General features: G+C 32.1%; 2 protein-coding genes across 3 annotated transcripts; both read right to left on the bottom strand.

The window, feature by feature from the left end:
- Positions 1–1,743: 1,743 nt before the first annotated feature.
- LOC141457113 (lysosomal aspartic protease-like) lies at positions 1,744–6,145 on the bottom strand. Its single transcript, XM_074133644.1, has 7 exons — positions 6,128–6,145; positions 5,466–5,630; positions 4,791–4,990; positions 4,438–4,563; positions 3,167–3,320; positions 2,979–3,071; positions 1,744–2,199 (listed from the first exon to the last, which is right to left on the bottom strand). Exons 1-7 carry the CDS (start codon positions 6,143–6,145, stop codon positions 2,041–2,043), a joined length of 915 nt encoding a protein of 304 aa, XP_073989745.1. The 3' UTR covers positions 1,744–2,040.
- A 4,302-nt stretch (positions 6,146–10,447) lies between these two features.
- Positions 10,448–18,149, bottom strand: LOC141457103 (lysosomal aspartic protease-like). 2 transcript variants are annotated; one of them, XM_074133632.1, is made up of 9 exons: positions 18,009–18,149; positions 16,328–16,469; positions 16,126–16,246; positions 15,913–16,031; positions 14,745–14,944; positions 13,924–14,049; positions 13,413–13,560; positions 12,700–12,792; positions 10,448–10,725 (listed from the first exon to the last, which is right to left on the bottom strand). In XM_074133632.1, exons 1-9 carry the CDS (start codon positions 18,068–18,070, stop codon positions 10,570–10,572), a joined length of 1,167 nt encoding a protein of 388 aa, XP_073989733.1. In that variant the 5' UTR covers positions 18,071–18,149; the 3' UTR covers positions 10,448–10,569. The 2 variants fall into 2 exon arrangements, with proteins under 2 accessions (XP_073989733.1, XP_073989734.1); XM_074133633.1 differs by lacking the exon at positions 18,009–18,149 and adding an exon at positions 17,735–17,877.
- Positions 18,150–19,122: the final 973 nt, after the last annotated feature.

Here is a 19,122-nt window from a genome sequence, read left to right on the forward strand (position 1 = left end):
CTGAAAGAAAAAGAGACAATATTATTTACTTCATGCTGGAATGTCCTTTCTACAATTCACTTAGAAAAAGATTATTAAATAGGTACAAAAGGTCCATTAACTCTGACGTTTACACTAATCTACTCGATATCGACAGCAAAGATAAATTAAACAGTCTGTTTTATTTCATTTCTGGTGCTCTAGATGAGAGGTACAGATTTGTAAAACTTATATTCAACAGCTATAAAGAAATTCCGTCGCCGAATCAAACTTGAGTTAATTTTTGTAAATATACCGTTTTCATTATTTTTCTTTGTTTTTTTTTTAAAGAAATAATTGTAACAAGGGGTGATTTTAATTTTGTGTTTCATACTTTTATCTTTGTGTAATGGTTGTTGAGGAGATGTTGTTGTGGATGTTGATGGATAAATAACACTTTTAGTATCGGTATAAGATATTATATTTGTATGTGACTGACTGCCTGTATACTTTACACTACAAGAACCGAACAGACTGACTGACGTGGCTAAACGTTGTGTACAATTGAAGTCTAAGACTTTGAGCAGAATCTTCGAACTGAATCTCGAACTGAATATCGAACTGAATGTCGAACTGAATATGTAACTGAATATCTCGAACTGAATTGAATATCTCAATATCTCTGAATTGAATCTCTCTTTGACTTTCCTCTTGTTCTTATATACCTTCGCCGAGCCTCCCCTCTCTGTGTGCCAAGGGGGCTCTGTGTGCCAAGGGGGCTGACTCTCTCCCTCTGGCTAGAGTGGATGAGTGGTGGGGTTTCACTACCCTTACATCATCCAATGTAATGGTTGAGGAGAGAGTTGTTGGTTGTGGATGTTGATGGATAAATAACACTTTTAGTATCGGTATAAGATATTATATTTGTATGTGACTGACTGCCTGTATACTTTACACTACAAGAACCGAACAGACTGACTGACGTGGCTAAACGTTGTGTACAATTGAAGTCTAAGACTTTGAGCAGAATCTTCGAACTGAATCTCGAACTGAATGTCGAACTGAATATGTAACTGAATATCTCGAACTGAATTGAATATCTCAATATCTCTGAATTGAATCTCTCTTTGACTTTCCTCTTGTTCTTATATACCTTCGCCGAGCCTCCCCTCTCTGTGTGCCAAGGGGGCTCTGTGTGCCAAGGGGGCTGACTCTCTCCCTCTGGCTAGAGTGGATGAGTGGTGGGGTTTCACTACCCTTACATTTGTATTTATCTTTGTAGTGGAAGTAGCTATTTCTTTTTATTGTTATCACTAGCAGAGGCTAAACTCTTGCTATAGAAATGTAAATATATTTCTTATAAGCAATAAAACAAATAAGTAGGCGAAAAATTCAGTAAAACTTAGATCACAGTGTGCAACTGAAGAAATATGAATATATAAACAAAACTTTCAGCGAAGACGACTGGGAAAAATGCAAAAAGTAATCTATTTGAATTGATTGGAAGCTTCAGTTATAAATAAACATTATATTTAAATTTACAATAATTGGATTACTTAAAGCAGTAAGTTTATCATTGATTAATGGTCAATTAATTATGATTATGTTTTACATTTCACAATGTTTAATAAACTAACTTTTTTATTCATAGTTCATAGTTTTAAAATAATTTGGAAAGTTTAGTTTGTATTTTAAATATTGTATATTATATAAAATATAAATAAATAAATAAATTGTTACTCAACAATAAAATTATATAAAACTGTCTTTTAATGAGCTATTACGTTAAAAAAATAATGAATTTATTTTTAAATAATGAACTGTGTTTACATTACATTGAATTCTAAAAGGCAAAAACAAATTGCTAGGAAATTAATGCCGCTTTATTCTTTTGAAAAAGTACTCTCAACTGTAAGTAAAAAGCAGTAAAAAATAAATAACGAATAAATAAATGTTGCTAAAATAAAATTATTAAATTAAAGATTTACAATCTTTTCATTAGAAATCACTTTGAAGATAAAACTTTTCTCTCTCACAAATCATTTGTTTTTTTTAACACGTGTATCTATTCGAAAATTGAAGTTACTTCTTTAATGTACCGAAGCTGATTGTTTTATCTTTAAAGTTGAAGACAGAATAAAATTTTCCGAGGAATATGTCACCCAGAATCCAGTATGGTCGTTCTACAAATGGCGTCATGGTGAATCCAACTATACAAGTGGTTTCATCGTCCGCAGTCCACTGGAAAATAAAATCTTTTGATATTTAATGATAAAAAAGGGACTTCTTCCCAGGTTCTTTTTTGTTTTGTTTTTTTTAACTTTCTGGGTTTCTTCAATCCATTTTATAAGATTTAAATTGTAAAACAATTATACAATAAATTTTAACATTGAGTAAAAAAAAATTCATAAAACTAAAGATATGATTTCGCTGAAACTTTTTGTTGTAATAATCCATCGCGCTCTACTTCGAATGAACATAGAAACAGATTTGAAGATTTATTATTAAAGTAAAGAAATCATCTATTTTTTCAGGCGGGGCTTAACGTCCAACTACCATTTACTAGGTATCGTGGACGGAGGCGACTAGCAAACGTACTTTACTATTTCTCATTTAACCATTAAATAAAATCCAAGGCCTAAAGACCGGGAATCAAACCCAGTACCACAATACATATTAGCTTCGCAGGTCTCGCCTCTAACCGCTCGGCTACCGTGGCGCCTAATTTATTATTATAACAGATGCTAATCATCCGACAAATTAACAACGTGAAATTATGTTATATGGTCCAAATAGGAATCAAATTCATATTTTGCATATTAATTCCAGACTGCACATTAATGATATAAATTATTTAAATGGAACTAAATAAATAAATGTATATCTGGCCTACTATTGTGACCTATTGATTTCGACCTTTGAACCACTTCTTGAAATCTAAATTTTTAAACTAATACAGAATATTAAAATCAACATTTGCGTAAAACTTTTTATTGGAAATCGCATTCAATTATATTTACCTTAATAATGTAGTCTTTGGCGTCTAGGATATATGTCCGGCCATTAATATTGAATCCAATTGATGGTAAAGTATTCAGCGAGTCGCACGGCACCTACGGTTAGGTCGTAGCAATTATTTTTCATAAAAAAAAAAGAACACATAATGATTAGCTGTCTAATATTTGTGTGGCTGAGTTTCTGTACTTACTGTTCCTAATCCACCAGATACTTCTGCGCCAATAGTATACCAAATATCTTCTATGTCATTTTCTGGGCCAACGATAAGAGTGGTTCCAGTATCAGCGATGGCTGAACAACCATTATTACACCAAGTTCTTCCGCCATTAGCTGTAGAAGTAACACTGAAATAGGAGCCCATTTATATTTAATAAGAATGAAAATAGCAAAAATTTTAAGTGTAGTATTTTTTTTATATTTCACTATTATTTCATAGAAATATTTTCTGTACATTTTGTTAATTTAAATTTAGGCATTTTTAACTAATTTTATTATATCCACACTTATAAAACGTACTCTGAAGCGCTATTATCTTAAATGAACAATGGTCTTAAAAGAATGGTTAAAATCCTAAATAGCTGTAATGGGATTGTGGTATTCAAAGAAAAATGATCAGAGATAATTTTCGCCGTTCTTACACTCTCACCAGATCAACATTGATCCAGCTATAAGCCATGTAATTTCCTACTATTATAAATTTTTTATTTCTTTCAGTATAAAAAAATAAAGGATTATTATTAGCAATAATTATGTCTTAACCAAAGATTCAGTTTTTAACTTTTTTCAAGTTTTCCTCGAAAATAGTATAGGATATTTTAACTTGTCACGCAGATTGCATACATAAAAAACTATAACCTAATTTTGAAACTAAATTCTTGAAAATTCTTTTTACGGCCAGTTCCAAGAGAAGGATGTCTGTCGGTGGATTCTTTTTACGGCCAGTTCCAAGAGAAGGATGTCTGTCGGTGGATTCTTTTTACGGCCAGTTCCAAGAGAAGGATGTCTGTCGGTGGATTCTTTTTACGGCCAGTTCCAAGAGAAGGATGTCTGTCGGTGGATTCTTTTTACGGCCAGTTCCAAGAGAAGGATGTCTGTCGGTGGATTCTTTTTACGGCCAGTTCCAAGAGAAGGATGTCTGTCGGTGGATTCTTTTTACGGCCAGTTCCAAGAGAAGGATGTCTGTCGGTGGATTCTTTTTATTATGTCATTTAACTAAACTGTAGCAATCGAGATAGCATTCATGATCTATGATGTCTATGGAAAAAAATTTGTTGCTCATATTCTAAAATTCCGGATTCAAATAATTTTAGTTTTACCAGAAGATTTCAGATCTTTTTTTTTATTTTATTTTATACTAAATCTGAAATTTAATTCTAATTTTTCAGAAAGGATTAGAAAGAAATGAAATTTTCAAATTATCATAATGTAGGAAATTATTACAACTAAGATATAAGATCTTACTTATCTATCTGGAACTTCCAATAATCCGCAGAACTCAGAGGGATTGGGTGCAGTGAGTCTTCATTAAATCGTTTGGTATCCATTCCGCCAAATATAATCTCACCCCCAAGTTCATCGGCTGTATTTCTAATTGAAAATAAATAAAAAAAATTAATTATGTTAATAAGTATAAACTAATAAAATAAATTGGGAAAGGATTAGTGCAATGGGCTCCCACGAGGAAGTCCTTTCTGAAAATGGCAATTCACTAAACAATGTTCAAAGTGCTAGTGTCTTCAAGATATTGATGGTTCTCAAAAGTAATACTACTAAACTAAAAAAGATGTTTGACTAAATTGCGCCATACAACTTACCTGTTCAAATAAAATGAGAATATGGGTTCTTCCAACAATCCTTGTTTCACCATATTTTGGAATGGTGGCACAGCTTTATTTACAGCAATTGATTGAAACGCCAAACCGAGAATGCCATCAGATTTAGTTTGAGTAAATTGAACAAGTGATTCATTTAATGCCTCGCCAAATTCTTGATATTTTACTTCTAGCTCACCAATCTGAGTAATAAAATTTGTTAGATCCAGGTTATATGTCTGCAGTGCTGGATAATATCTTTGAATTTTTTAATCCGGTGTAACGATTGATATGCACTTTAAATAATATATAACTAAAAATAACATCTAAATACCTCAGAAGTACAAAAAGAAGTACAGTCTAATTGATTCTTAATCAAATTTCTGAACTATTTACTTGTTGCGTTTTACACCCAATAAATTCATATTATTCAAGGTAACCTCTTTAAAGAATAACATTTTATTCCTACAGAGCAACTAAATCATAAAAATCCATTTTTTCACTTTTATATTATACTACTTATTCAAAATTAAAGAACGAAAAATTTATGGAATACTAAGATTTCATTAGAACAGTCCGTGACAAATTAAAGTATTAATTTTATAATAGTAATCACAAATGAAAAAGCTGTTTCTTTAGTGTTATTACTGATCATATGGAATGGAATTCTTTCTTCACCTTTAAAACGTCTGAAGACATCACACCGTGAATATTCCCTGAACCGTATTGAATATCCAATGACCTGCCATCAGCTTTGTAGGTTGTAGATTCTTCGCTATTGTATCTACTATGTGCCTCTAGAGGAAACACAAGTGTAATAAGTATAATGAAACCTATTTTAAGCTTCACATGCAAACAAATGTTATTATAGTAGTTAAACTTACTGCAAGAAGTACTTATACATTTTTTTGAAGGAACCCAAAGATTTGAGGAGCCAGTATCAAATATAACTATAAACTGTTGAGGTGGCGTGCCCAGAGTTATGTTTCCATAGTATTCAGCCTAATGAAAAATGTTACAGTAATAGAAATTTTTAAAGGTCTAGTGTTTGAAAAAGTTTGGTATCAATTAATTAATTAAAAATAGGAGTTATAATTTGCAGTTCAGCAATAGTCAACCACTTAAACTCATTATTATTATCATCATTATCAATAATTAATGGCTACGCGACCATCTTAACACATAACGCCGACCTCCTAGGATGGTCGCTGTGTAAGCTTGGCAACTAACGGTTTCCATCACTGGGATGGTTGACGTTCACTCTACTCACGCCTCTTGCCGCACATGTATTTTCGCGTGTGTGTACGAGTATTTATGATCATATTTATACGTGTATTTACGCTGTCCTCATCTCCCATCTCTTTTGCTTATTGTAACTGACTACAGTTGCAATATAAATAAATATAAACAAAACCTTAATTGATCTTAATTGATCAACTATGTAACTATTTTTAATGATGAATCCTTTCACTGAATTATAAATAAATAGCAAATCGTGTTTGATTCTACTTTAACAAATTAAAATTTAAATAAGTTCTTATTGAAACATTTAGTTCTAAACACACGCAACTAAGTGGGAATTGAGAGGATGATCACTAACCCTCGTGACACAATAAAATATTTTATAAGTGTAACACAGACTATATATAATTTTGAAAAAATCCAGGTCTAAGACAAGATTATATAGCTCAACTGCTACATCTATATAGAAGCATGAATGCTTCTGCTGTGTACATTAAAAACATAATTGTCTGTCCACAAATTGGACGCGTTAGCTTAGATTAGAATGAATTCAGCAAACCTGTCAGCCTAAAGGCTACCTTAATCCAGAGGTTCAATAATCTAAGGAAATCAATAGCCTCTAGATAGAGCCCCTATTCTGTTCTGTTAGATTAGACTAAGAGTTTGAAGAGAAGAACTCCTGGTCAAAACTTAAAGACCTGGGTTTCTTTCCACAGTCCCAACCTTGCTGTCATATCTTCTACCCACTTACAGGAAATACTCAATACACGGAATCCTATCTCTTCTTCTGCCAAACAATTCCAAATAGGCTATCCTATGTACGAGATGTGTTTACTCAATCTAGAGTGACCAGCCAAGTGACCTGCAATTGTCCGAGAAGTCTACCGGCCGGACGGAACAATTCTGTGGCCAACTATCGAAGAAGCCATTTAATAAACTTTTTTGGCCTTAGGTTTCCATCCACCTTACATTTTGTTGACTACACTTCTGGTATTTACTGCGCCTAAAAATGGCTTAGCTCTTTTTCCTGACATGGGGACCCACTGAGTCCAGGCAGGCTGCCGACTCATCACTGACTTTATCCTGAATATGTTCTAAAACTTATTAGAATACCAATCAAGTCAATGTCATACTGCTTTATATTAATTAACTTCGTAGGACTCGATAGCCAATCTAACTGCCTTATTAAATGAGAAAATTACTACAACTGAATTTAATACATTCTTCTCTTACAACCGTAGCAGTATAAATATATTGAAGTTAGCTCTGTCCGAAAGCTTCGTTAGAAATAGCGAGGTTTCATACCATGGACTATCGTGCACACTCCGGTTTAGCCATCCATTGTCTTTAAAAACTTCACTCAGTCAACAGCATTATTCAACTACTTAATAATTAACAGCAGTCAATTTTCAAGGTTTATTTTACAGCTTAAAGGATCATGTTACTAAAGTTATTTTCTAGACATATTTTCTGAAACAATTTAACTAAATATTTTGTGGTACCCTAAAAAAAATAATATTTTATTTTAAAACGAAGAAGTATTGCATTCACTTCTCAAAAATATTTACTTCCTACAAAAAAAAACTTGAGGGTGCGCCCCATTTTACAAGGCGGAAGAAAAAAAAATGTAATAATTATAATCAATATTTACAAAACATGAAAATAGTCCAATGATAAATACATTGCAGACATCCTGATTTGAGAGAATGTTCTTATAACAGCATTTCTGTGATCAGCACTTTATTTGTTTGATTTTTATTTAAACGACTGATAAATTAATAAGATGTTTTTTTAATTAAATTTTTGGTACAAATCACATCTCATCCCGGCAATACAGATACTTGTGAATTATACAGGAACTCCACTTTACGAACTATTATTATACATTACGTTCCTTTATTAAGAGAGATTATGAAATCATCAAGAGAAGTGCGACATACATACAACGAAATAAGATGCTAAAACAAAACAAAGTTGAGAGCACACTTATGTGTACAAAATAAACTTAACAGAATTATCAATTAGATCATACTTTTAAATTAGGTCTTTGCCATTACGTCTCTTGTTATAATTAATCCATTCTGACTTTTCTTTCACGTCTCATAAAAGATTGCCGATTCTTTTCTTGTCGATTTTTGATTTTTTTTCACCGAATTGTAAGTTTTGAACTTTTTGATCACGAAAAAATTTTTTGGAACTTAGAAATACGTATCGTAAAGTAATAATATAATTTTGGTATAATATATAGTATATATCTTTGTTATTTATTTATCTTCAATGTATGGCATATTTAAAATCACAGACAGCTTAAATTATAATGTTGTTTTAAGTTTTTATTCAGTTTCACCAGTAATACAAGTTCTGGTCAAAATCTATCAGCTGGGATTGCAACTTTACGAGTATTTTCAGTTACGATTTTCTTATTAAACATGTAATTATACCATTTTTATTTTGCTCAAATTGAGAAATAAGCTATGTCAATTGCAATTACAAACATATTCTCATCAGTGCTAGACTTGCTTGCAGTATTTGAGTGCCCACAGTTCTTCGATTTCGAGTAGGTTGATCCTTTCTCCCTGTTACCGCAAGACGACCCAACATCATTTGGCTGAAACAGCCAACTGCAAATTGCCAAACATAGTGGATATCAAAATCTACTGGTAAAAAGGCCGAAAAGACTGGTGTGCTCTGAAAATTTATTTAATGGCTTTCTTTTACAGTATCAAAACTAGTGTCGCGTGGGTAAGATTCACCCTAAACACATAGCATCTACAATCTATACGTAGACTATCTTTTCGCACTACTAACGCCTTACTTAGAATTCATTTCGATCTATAATGCCCTTTTAACTAAAATACATTTTCCAATGCAATCATGGAAAAGGGTAAAAACCTTTTAAAGCAGTTTTCAAAGCGATTAGCAAGCATGCCCTTTATTGCTTTGTTTTCCACTCCAGCCGTATCATTTAGGCTTATTAATGTAATAAAGAACCAGTACACTCAGCCGATTGTCTGCTCTACTCCAGATACCACGAACTAACCTGGTCTGAGGCAAGGATGTTTATTAAGCTCTATATTATTCTCTGCAATAATCAGCGACATGGCGGATCTATTAATTCAAGCATCTCAATTGGGACAGAAAAAAACTATTGTACTTGAGACATGGTAGTAATTCTGGATTAAAATGCCAGAGAACTACTAAAGCGAGACATCCTTAATGGCAGTTTTGTAATACAGAGGTTCGAAAATAAATTTGGGAACAGCAAAGGTAATGGTGTTACTCAAAGTAAGTAGAATGAGTGCTTGAGATAGATGGTACTATGGAGAATGTATGCTAGACGTAGTTCGTTATAAGTACCTGGGTCTCCTTTTGACATTAAAACTAGGTTTGGGAAAGCACTTTAAGGAGAAAGTTGTAACAGTCAAACAGGTTGTTGGTAGCCTAAGAAGGAAGTTGGCATAACTGACGATTCCACTGAACTCTGGACTCAATGAACGTCCCTTGGGTGGTCATGTGGGTGCAACCTCTTGGGTGGTGATGTCGGCGGATCTTTCTACTAGATTTGGAAATATTGGCCAATTTAGGTTATACGAACAAATAATTAGCAAGTAAATTAAATTATGTGCTAAAGGAGGCTTATAATAAGTCTTAAAGAAGTGCTTGCACGTCGTGTTTCTCTGAGTACAAGGTTCACCCTCTATAAAACCTTTTACCTAAACGCAATATCCGGAAATCTGCTATATTAGAAGCAAAATAATAATGTGGATATTTATATACTTTGTCAGCAAAGAGTGGAACATTTAAATTTGTATCACAAGCGTTGCGGAAGCTAAACAAGGCTGTTCGCTTTGTAACTTTGGTGCTAGAGCAAATAATTCCTTTGTTGCTGCTGAAAGCTTGATTTAGTCAATGTTCCGAACGCAATATTCAGGAGATTTTTTTCTTTTTTTGACTCAGGAGACATCTATTGAATGGGCTTGAGTGGCTGAAATTGGAACAGCATTCTAGAGCTGCCTGGCAAAAAAAATACTGATAGCAAAATTTAATTCTTGTACCTGCCTTCGCCTGCCAATTGGCCTAATACTTATATCTTAAAACCACAGAATTATTTGTTCTAATTATTTCCATAGCTAATTTTGTAATTAAGTGATTATTATCAATTTCGAAACTCTTTTTTACATATATCTAGTATGCATTGTGAATGTAAAAACATGTTTGCACCTGAGTGAACATCATTGGGCTTACTTTTTGGCAAACAGTATAATTTCTTAATTTACTAAGAATGCTATGAAAATTTGAGTTATATTTCCATGTTGTTTGGACGAGGTACACACTTCAAACAAACACTACAGAAATTAAAAGTAGTTCACAAGAACATAAAATATGTTAAGTAAGTAAAAAAAAAGCACAAATAGTTCAACATTTTTTATTTATATGATGTTTACAACAAAACTTATTCGGTGTCACTTCATTCTCTCATTAAACTAATTTTGATTAATTATACTTGAAAATGTAGAATATTCTTTTCTTGTAATACTTTTTATTTGAGTTGTCCAAAAGATACAGTGTTGTAACCAAAATCAAATACTGTATAGAATTTGGCTAAAAATACATCTCCTAAGATCCAAAGTTGACTTGGAAATTTCGGTAGGGAAGAGAACCCGACGAGGCATATTTCTTTATTTCCATTTTTCAACTATTTAAAAAATATATTAACAACATTAGTGCAATCTTTTTTGAAATTTACTACAATTTTTAAGTTTACTCCTGAAACATAATACATGATGTATAATATAAAGAAAATTGTCCTTAAACTGAACATTAATATACTCCTTTGCTAGATGTCAATGGTCTGATCAGACTGTCGAGAGAAGTTGTTGAACCCCTCTGTTGCAATCGAGCATACAAAATAAAACGCCTTTTTTGTGTACTTGGAAAGTACCATTATAACATGCTTCTCGTGGTCCGGCAACATCACCATGTCATGTACAAAAAGATATGTTGACATAAACCTTTTAAGAAAGGCAGTTAATCTGCTTCGATACTGGAATGTGAAGTTCGTAACGAATGAAGACCATCAGGGAGAATATGTACACCGTAAGGAGAGAAATATAGGCAAAAAATTAAATATTATTAGGGAAAGGCGCCACGGTAGCCGAGCGGTGTTGGCCAGAACTACTATAAAAGCTAATATGTATTGTGGTATTGTGCTCAATTCCCCGTCTAGGCTTTGGATTTTATTTAATGTTTAATATGAGAATTTTACAGTAAAGTATGTTTGCTGATCGCCTCCGTCCGCGATACCTAATTGGTAGATGAACATATAAAGCTCATCTGAAAAAAAATTGCATTACTTTACTTCTTTTTTTTTTTCTTTATAAGAGATATAATCGAGAAATGTTAGGTGTGAGAAAAGTCCCTTGACCTGTGATTTGGAAGATGAGATGCAAGACCTAAACATTTCAGATTATTCTTTGATAATGTCCAGATGAATCCGAAAAAAAATTGCTTACTCTAACACATTCTGTCATGATTGAGTATTTGAACTTTTTAAGTTTGATATTTATGGAACTTAAAACCTTTACTTTAATTAATTTTTTATTAACCCGAACTCTTTTTTGCTTATTTCTATAGAAATTTAGGATTTTGATTTGATTGTAAGTAGTTAAAACCCTTTTTGTTTTGTATACTTTTTAAAGCCGTTTTATAAAAATATTTTTTAGTTGAATGCTAATTTTTAACATTTCTAGAATTGTCTGGTAAACTAAGAAGAATGTTATGAGCTTTAAGTAACTAAAGTTACCTTAAACAGTGCAATTGTATACACTTGTTTGTGGCCATTGCAAGTGTTTACTTCGATCTATCTATTTCGATCTCCAAAAAATTCAGTATCTTGTAGGTGTGTTGATTAAAACCGAAACAAAAACGATTGGATTAAGATCTCGATACTTGCCAAAACGTGTCTAACAAACCTTGGTAACTCAAACTATAGGCCCGATCATATTGGCATTTTCTTTATGTCATAAAATTTTTCGATTGATTATCCAATCTTATCAGGGAACGAAATTTCCATTTGTCTACAGCTTTATTAGCTGTTCAAAAATTTCCGCTTACCAGAAACAATCCACGAACCTATTTGGTCACTCTAATCGCCTGTTTACCGAGATGCTGCAATTATCAGACTCCAACTGAAAAACTATCCTCCTCTTTTATTAAGTTTCTCGAGGAGTTGCTTGATAATTTAGATTCATGAGAGAAATAGAGGGCTCATACAAAACTTAAAGTGCTCCCCTGAAATAAATCAGCGAACATATCTTCCTTTTTCAGGAAGAATGGCACATTAGTTGAGGGCGTAGCCTAGCTACACTGTCAGAAATTGCGCTGAAATCTCTTCTGTACCGTGACACGTTCCTAACTTTGTACAGGTAAAAATGGATAATATTAAAAACGATAGAAGTGGTTGAAATTAAACACTATTAGACGTCTCAGTAGACAGTGAAGTCTCCTCACTGAAAACGAGAGTCCATAGATAGCGAAATATTGATGGATGTTACCACGGGGGTGAAGTTATTCTTCACACGAGTGTATTGTTGACATTATCCTGTCAAGTAACTTATGGCGCAATAAATGCGTTGATTCTAGCTACATAAATAAACGAAAAAATATTTACCTTCAAAATGTAATCATCTGGTTCCAATGTGTAACTACGTCCGTTTATTTTGAAAATTATGTCAGGAAGTTGTGAAATAGATTCACAATCCACCTGAAAACAACTTCATTAAGTGAAGATATTCATTTTACTTTCAAAATCGTTGGCATTTCAACAGTAAAGTGGCAGTTAAATTCTATCCAACATTACTCTGTCCTTTACTTAAATTTCAAAAGTTTAAGAATTAAAACCTCTTCATTTAGGTAACACCAGCAGTAATCTTAGTTTCCATTTAATTTCAAAATTTTCTCTATTATTCAACATTTGACAGAACTTTGTGATGAAATAAATTTATAATAAATTACATGAAAATTAAATATCAAATAAAATTAAAAGCTTCTACGGTAAGAAACACAACTTCATAATCAATAGGTTGTAATTCATTACATGTATTTATTATACTTTTTTATTTTTTGTTTTTATATTTTATTTCTGAGCGTTGTGGATTTTATCCACAGTTAAAGATTTCTTCTTTGAATTGAACTGACAATGAATTCAACATTCTCAATGTAAAGTTGCAGTCTTATCTACTATCTTTTAATCAGTTATTTGGCTTGGAGTGTAAACAAGGAATATCCGAGATGTTTGGCAATAATATTGCAAGACCAATATTAAAAAAAAGAAGAGAAATCAAAATATTTTTTGCAAAGATTTAAATTAAATTAGATACTAACAATTCCGAAGCGATCAGTGATTGTGGCACCAAGTTTTCTGAATATTTTAGAAACATCACTGGGCGGTCCAACAATTAATGAAGTACCAGTATCAGCGATTGCATCACATCCATATTCGCACCAATAATCTCCAGTTAAAGTGTTTATCCTGGAAAATATTATAAATGAAATAACTGTTTACATTTTTTAACGAAATAATATTTTTAAGAGATTTTTTTAAATAAATGCCTACATTTACAAAAATATGACTTTTTTCAAAAGTACTAAAAACATTTGAATTATCCTAAATGGGAATACTTGCATTTCCAATCTATATATAAACTAATTGCTCGTTTAAACAATTACAATTATCAGAAAAATAAAAGGAATATAAAAATATAGTAAAAGAAGTGCCTCTTTTTGGCAATATCGAACATTTTATCATTATGGCTTAACGTCCACTTGTACTTGTATTATTATTAATGCAATAAATAAATAAATTTAAATATTGCACTAAATTGAAGTAATTTACCCATCCATTTGAAATTGCCAATATTTTGGCAGACTTATGGGGATTGGATACAACGTTTCTTCCTTGACGAGATCTTCATTGATTGCTCCAAACATTAATTCCCCACCAACTGAAGCGCCTTCTTTTCTGCAACAAAATATTGTTTAAGATTAACAACTATTCAATTGACAACAATCTGAATCTAAATTTAGAAAACAAAAATTAATATTGTGAAGTTAAAGAAAATAATGTTTTGTGGTTGTTTTAACAAGATAGGCAGACAATAGCCTATCAATTGTTATGAAACTTTTAAGGAACACCTTTAAATAACATTTTTTCAAATTTCTGAAAGAAACACATGGAAGTTGTTTTCAAAAATGCCGTGTAAGTTTCCCAACAGTGATGGGGTTAGGATCAGTGCTTACGAGTATACTGAATTCCAACGGGTTCGAATCCAGGTATTGACCCATTTCTTTTCAGGATTTTTATTTTTTTTTTTTTTCTTCCTATGAGCTTCTGTCAGCTCACTGTCCGGTGATGGGCAGTGTTGTCTGTAACTAGAGAACACTGTAGGAGACCGGCAGTGCACTAAAAATTGTGCCTATGTTTAAAACTACAACAGCACAAAAATTTGTTGTTCACAAGGAGGCTAGAACGATATGTATATAAAAAACGACCTACGTTGCTTCTATGTCGTCAAGCACTAAATTTTTGAAATTCAATACATAGAACTTAAACCAAGTATCACTGAATTAGCAATAGAAAATTCCCTTTAAACTGTATTACTTTCTTTTTAATTACTCAATTTCTTATTTATTTTTAATCTAATAAATGAGCTTTACCTGTTAAGATAAAAAGAGAAAATTGGTCTGTCTATAAGTTTCTGTTCAAACATATTATAAACAGGTGGTACAACATGATCTGAAGCAATAGAAGGATATGCTAGTCCAAATATACCATCGAATTTAGCTTGTACGAACGGTTCCCTACTTATTGAAGTCATTTCACCAAATTTCTGATCGACCACTTGAAGGGAACTCACCTACAACAATAAGTAAGTTGTAATCAATTTTTGTTCAATTACAATATAGAAAGGTCTTTACAAGTTTTCTTTCATGTAGCTTACATTCAAAATTTCTCAATTTTTGGTGGTTATTATTTTATTTTTTCAATAGAAGTTATTTATTTATTTATTTTTAATTTTGGCACTTTGTTTTAAAACCTTGAGTGTAATTTTCGAACGGTTCAAAGTGGTGATTAACCAAATTAGTCTTACAGAAAACTTCTATTTGAATTAGGAGCTTGGACAAAAGTGTTGATGCGACAAAAGGTTGGTGATGCTCTCAAAACTAATTCTTCTCCCCTTAGATTGAGGGAAAAAAATAGGTTTCGATTGTAACTAGAAATCAGCGAATTGGGGTTTTTCAAAATTTAGTAAGAGAAGGGTAAATAATAGAATGTGTCGAACAATCAACCATAATTACCTTTTATTATTTTTTACTGCGTAGGCAATGCAAAGCCTGTACCAAATCTTGATAGCGTTTCTAATAAGATAAAAAGTGGGTATGAACGAAAATCGATGCAGAAAAGAACGAAGTTTTCCTACAATTCGAACACCACCAAAAAAAATAAGAAACACTAACGGGGCTTTTGTTTATTTAGAGCATTTTGGTTATTACTTTTAACATTAAATAAAGAAAAACTACCCGCACTATCTGAAGTAGATATAATCTTTTCGCATTACAAACTGTTCGCAAATCTGTTCGCATTGAACATCATTTCTTAACTGGAAACAAGACGATTCGGACATGAAGTTTTTCTTCAAACCACCAATATCTCTTTTTGTACACTATTCATTTTAAGAGGTCAATTAATGGCCATAGTGCCGTCAATATATTATGTAAATAAATAGCGAAACAAAGTTCTGATGATTTAAGTTTTAACAAGCATGTAATACAGATGTTTGTAATAACTATAATGAGCTATTTATATTTAACTTCTTCACTTAACAGTCAGAGTGTCCGTAGATAGAAATCCTTTGACATTTCCAGAGCCATAAGTTAATATTAAAGGTCTGCCATCATTGCGGTAAGTTGATGAAAGGCTACTTTTGTAAGAATTGTGATTCCCTGAAAAAAGTGAAAATAAAAGAAAAATTATTTAGTAATATTTAAAATATTATGCAGTAGGGAAAGATATGGCAACTTTTCTAAATAAACTCACAACAAGCAAGACTTAAGTAACAACTAGAAGATGGAACCCACAAATTTGATGATCCAGTGTCAAATACTACAGAAAAATTTTGCGGCGGAGTGCCTAATGATATTTCACCGTAATATGCGGCCTGAAAATTGTATTTTTAATTTTTTTTAATGATATTAAAATTAATTTAAAAAATAAATATACATTTATATTATTTCCTTACATTTAAATTGTTTTTTAATATTTCTTTTACACCATTTTCTTGCAACTCTAAATAATGTTGAAGACTGTTGTGCGCGATTGTTGCCGTCTTCATGAATTCATAATATTCTCTAGGCTCTTCATACACTTTCTCCAATGAAACCCTGAAATTGTAAAGTTTTTAATTAATTTAAATGTATCCCTGAGTTCACTTAACTCATATTGGAAAATTATGTTAATTAGGGTTTAATGTAATCAGAAATAACAGGAAAAATAGTTTAGAAATTCAAGATCGCTTTCAAGAATGGAAATAAACAAGTACAAATTAAAATTTTTTAATCATTCGCTCCGGATATTACTTATTTTTTTATACAGTTATTGCTTTCAATTTTATGTAGAGAATACGACTTCTACTTGAAATGCTTTAATTTGTCCTGGTAACCCCATTTTTGTAAACATAAATTCGTGAACCGATTTTCATGAATCAGGTGTTATTCGAAATAAAATTTTGCACAAATGAGTCATGAAACAGTTCATCTTACATATTATCCCTACAGTTATTTTATATCCCATCTCTACACCATCTTGAAGTTATCCCTACAGCCCCTTTAATGACTATTTCTATTATAATTATTTTTTTAATTTAAGGTAGGTCAAAATCAGAGGTTATTAGGGCCTAGAGTTTTTTCAGTTTACTGCCGCACTCCGGACAGTGTCCACTCGTTACTAGAGAATATTATCCAACAATGGACAGTAAGTTGCAAGAAGTTCCTAGGAAGAGAAAAAACTATGAGCTAGCAGTTTTACAGAAAATAATTTAAGAATACTGGCAGGAAAAGAATGGCTGTTTGTAACTAAAAAATAAATAATTAATAAGGTTAGGGATTTCTGTTTACTAGCCAGCAACAACTTTAAATATTTTGAGAGAATGAAAACAAAGATAGTAGAACAAATGTAATAAAACGAAAAGTTAAAAATTCAATATTATTTGATTGAAGAGTAGTAAGTAGTAGGAAAAGACTGTTTTTTTTTTTTTTTTTTTTTTTTTTTTTTTTTTTTTTTTTTTTTTTGGCGCATCAACAGCTGAGGTTATTAGCGCCCGGAGCTTTTTCCAGTGCACTGCCGGCCTCCGGACAGTGTTCTCTCGTTACAGACAACACTGTCCATCACCGGACAGTGAGCTGTAAGAAGCTCCTAGGAAGAGAAAATCTAAGGGTCAGCTGCTGGATTCGAACCCGGGACCTCCGCGTGGGAGTCCAGTATGCTAACCACATAGCTAATCCCTTCCCTGGAAAAGACTGTTGTAATTTAAAAAGTTCTGAGTATCCAAAAGTGATGATATTATGAAGCTGTCATAAAGAGTAGTCGACACAGTAAAATGACTACACTTAAGGTAGACCTCTGGGCTCTGAAAGCCGATGAGCCATACCAAAAAAACTATATGGGGTCACTATCTTCTTTCACGCATTTCTATTTTAGACGCAGATCGATAATTTGATTATTGCAATAAAATTTCGATCTTCGAACACTCCTTACTAAACTACTAAATAACTTTGCTAACAAGGCCTTCGGAGACACTATTGTGCATACCCAATGTGTTATTACTACATTATTAATGCAAGGTCACAACTAAACAATTATTTAACAATTTATTGGGTAAAATAAATTTTAATAAGTATGTACGAACACGAAGGAACAATTACCTTAGATGACCGTTGTGGGAGACAGCTGCTCCAATTAACAGTGATAATAATGCAAACTTCATCTCTACAAGACTGAGAAAGATTAATTCGCCGCAGGTAATATATGTACAAACTTATATGTTCCTGAATTTATGGTATATCATTGCGGAAAAGTTGTTAACTAGTCACGAATCGAGATGATGTTATTGAATAATTTTAATGTTTGTCAAAGTTTAGTCTTTTTTCCACTTTATCATGTCCATTTGAATACAATTTATACATATACAATTTAAATGCGTGTAACCGTAAACGGCTTAAACACAATATTTTAATTGGGTAAGTTAAGAAATGTTTACCATTTTCTTTCTTCTTATAGATGATCAGTAAGTAAATTAAACAGTTAGAAGGATGAAGCAGTTAGTTTATTTTCAACGAATTTCAATGTATTTAAAGATTTGAATGTGAAATGTAAAATGTTTAGAAATAAATGAACTCGGTCAAATCAACAAACAAATGTTTAGTTTTTTTTCCTAGTATTCTCTTAATTCAATATTATTTTTGGTATAAGCCGCACCTCTCAACCTTTATCCCTTTTTTTTTGGATGCTTGAGTTTATTAAATAAATTTCTAATTTCTATAAGATCTATAATCAGTTACAACTTTCACTTTCAACTGTATTATCTAAGTATTGTGGATCCAACCTATATTACAATAATTTTCTCACTTCACCTTCATAAAAGGATGTCTTACGAGAAATCGAGGGATGAGAAACACATGTTTTGAGGCCCCCCTGAATCAGAGCAAAAAGTGATTTGGTGAGCTTTTCATTCACTCATCGTTAGAAGGAGACCAAAAGAAATTAAAATTTAACGAATGTTTTATTCATTTCTTTTTTTTAAATTTTTCACACAAAAAAAGCCGGGATAGCTTGTCTTTATATTTAAAATACTCATTGGAACTATGAATTGTAACATTTTGCTAAGAAGAGGCACTCCCTGGAGAAGCGAAGTTAGGTTTACTTCTAAAAAGTCATTGTGATGGTATTGTATTGACGAGGATTCAATGCATTGCAACAATTTTAAAATGAATATAGAGTGACCAGAGGTGAGCATTTCCCCTTATTACATTTCTTATT

This window comes from Rhodnius prolixus, unplaced genomic scaffold (assembly GCF_049639745.1).
Source record: "Rhodnius prolixus isolate KJV_2025 unplaced genomic scaffold, Rpr scaffold_10, whole genome shotgun sequence".
Classification (NCBI taxonomy): Eukaryota; Metazoa; Arthropoda; class Insecta; order Hemiptera; family Reduviidae; genus Rhodnius; species Rhodnius prolixus.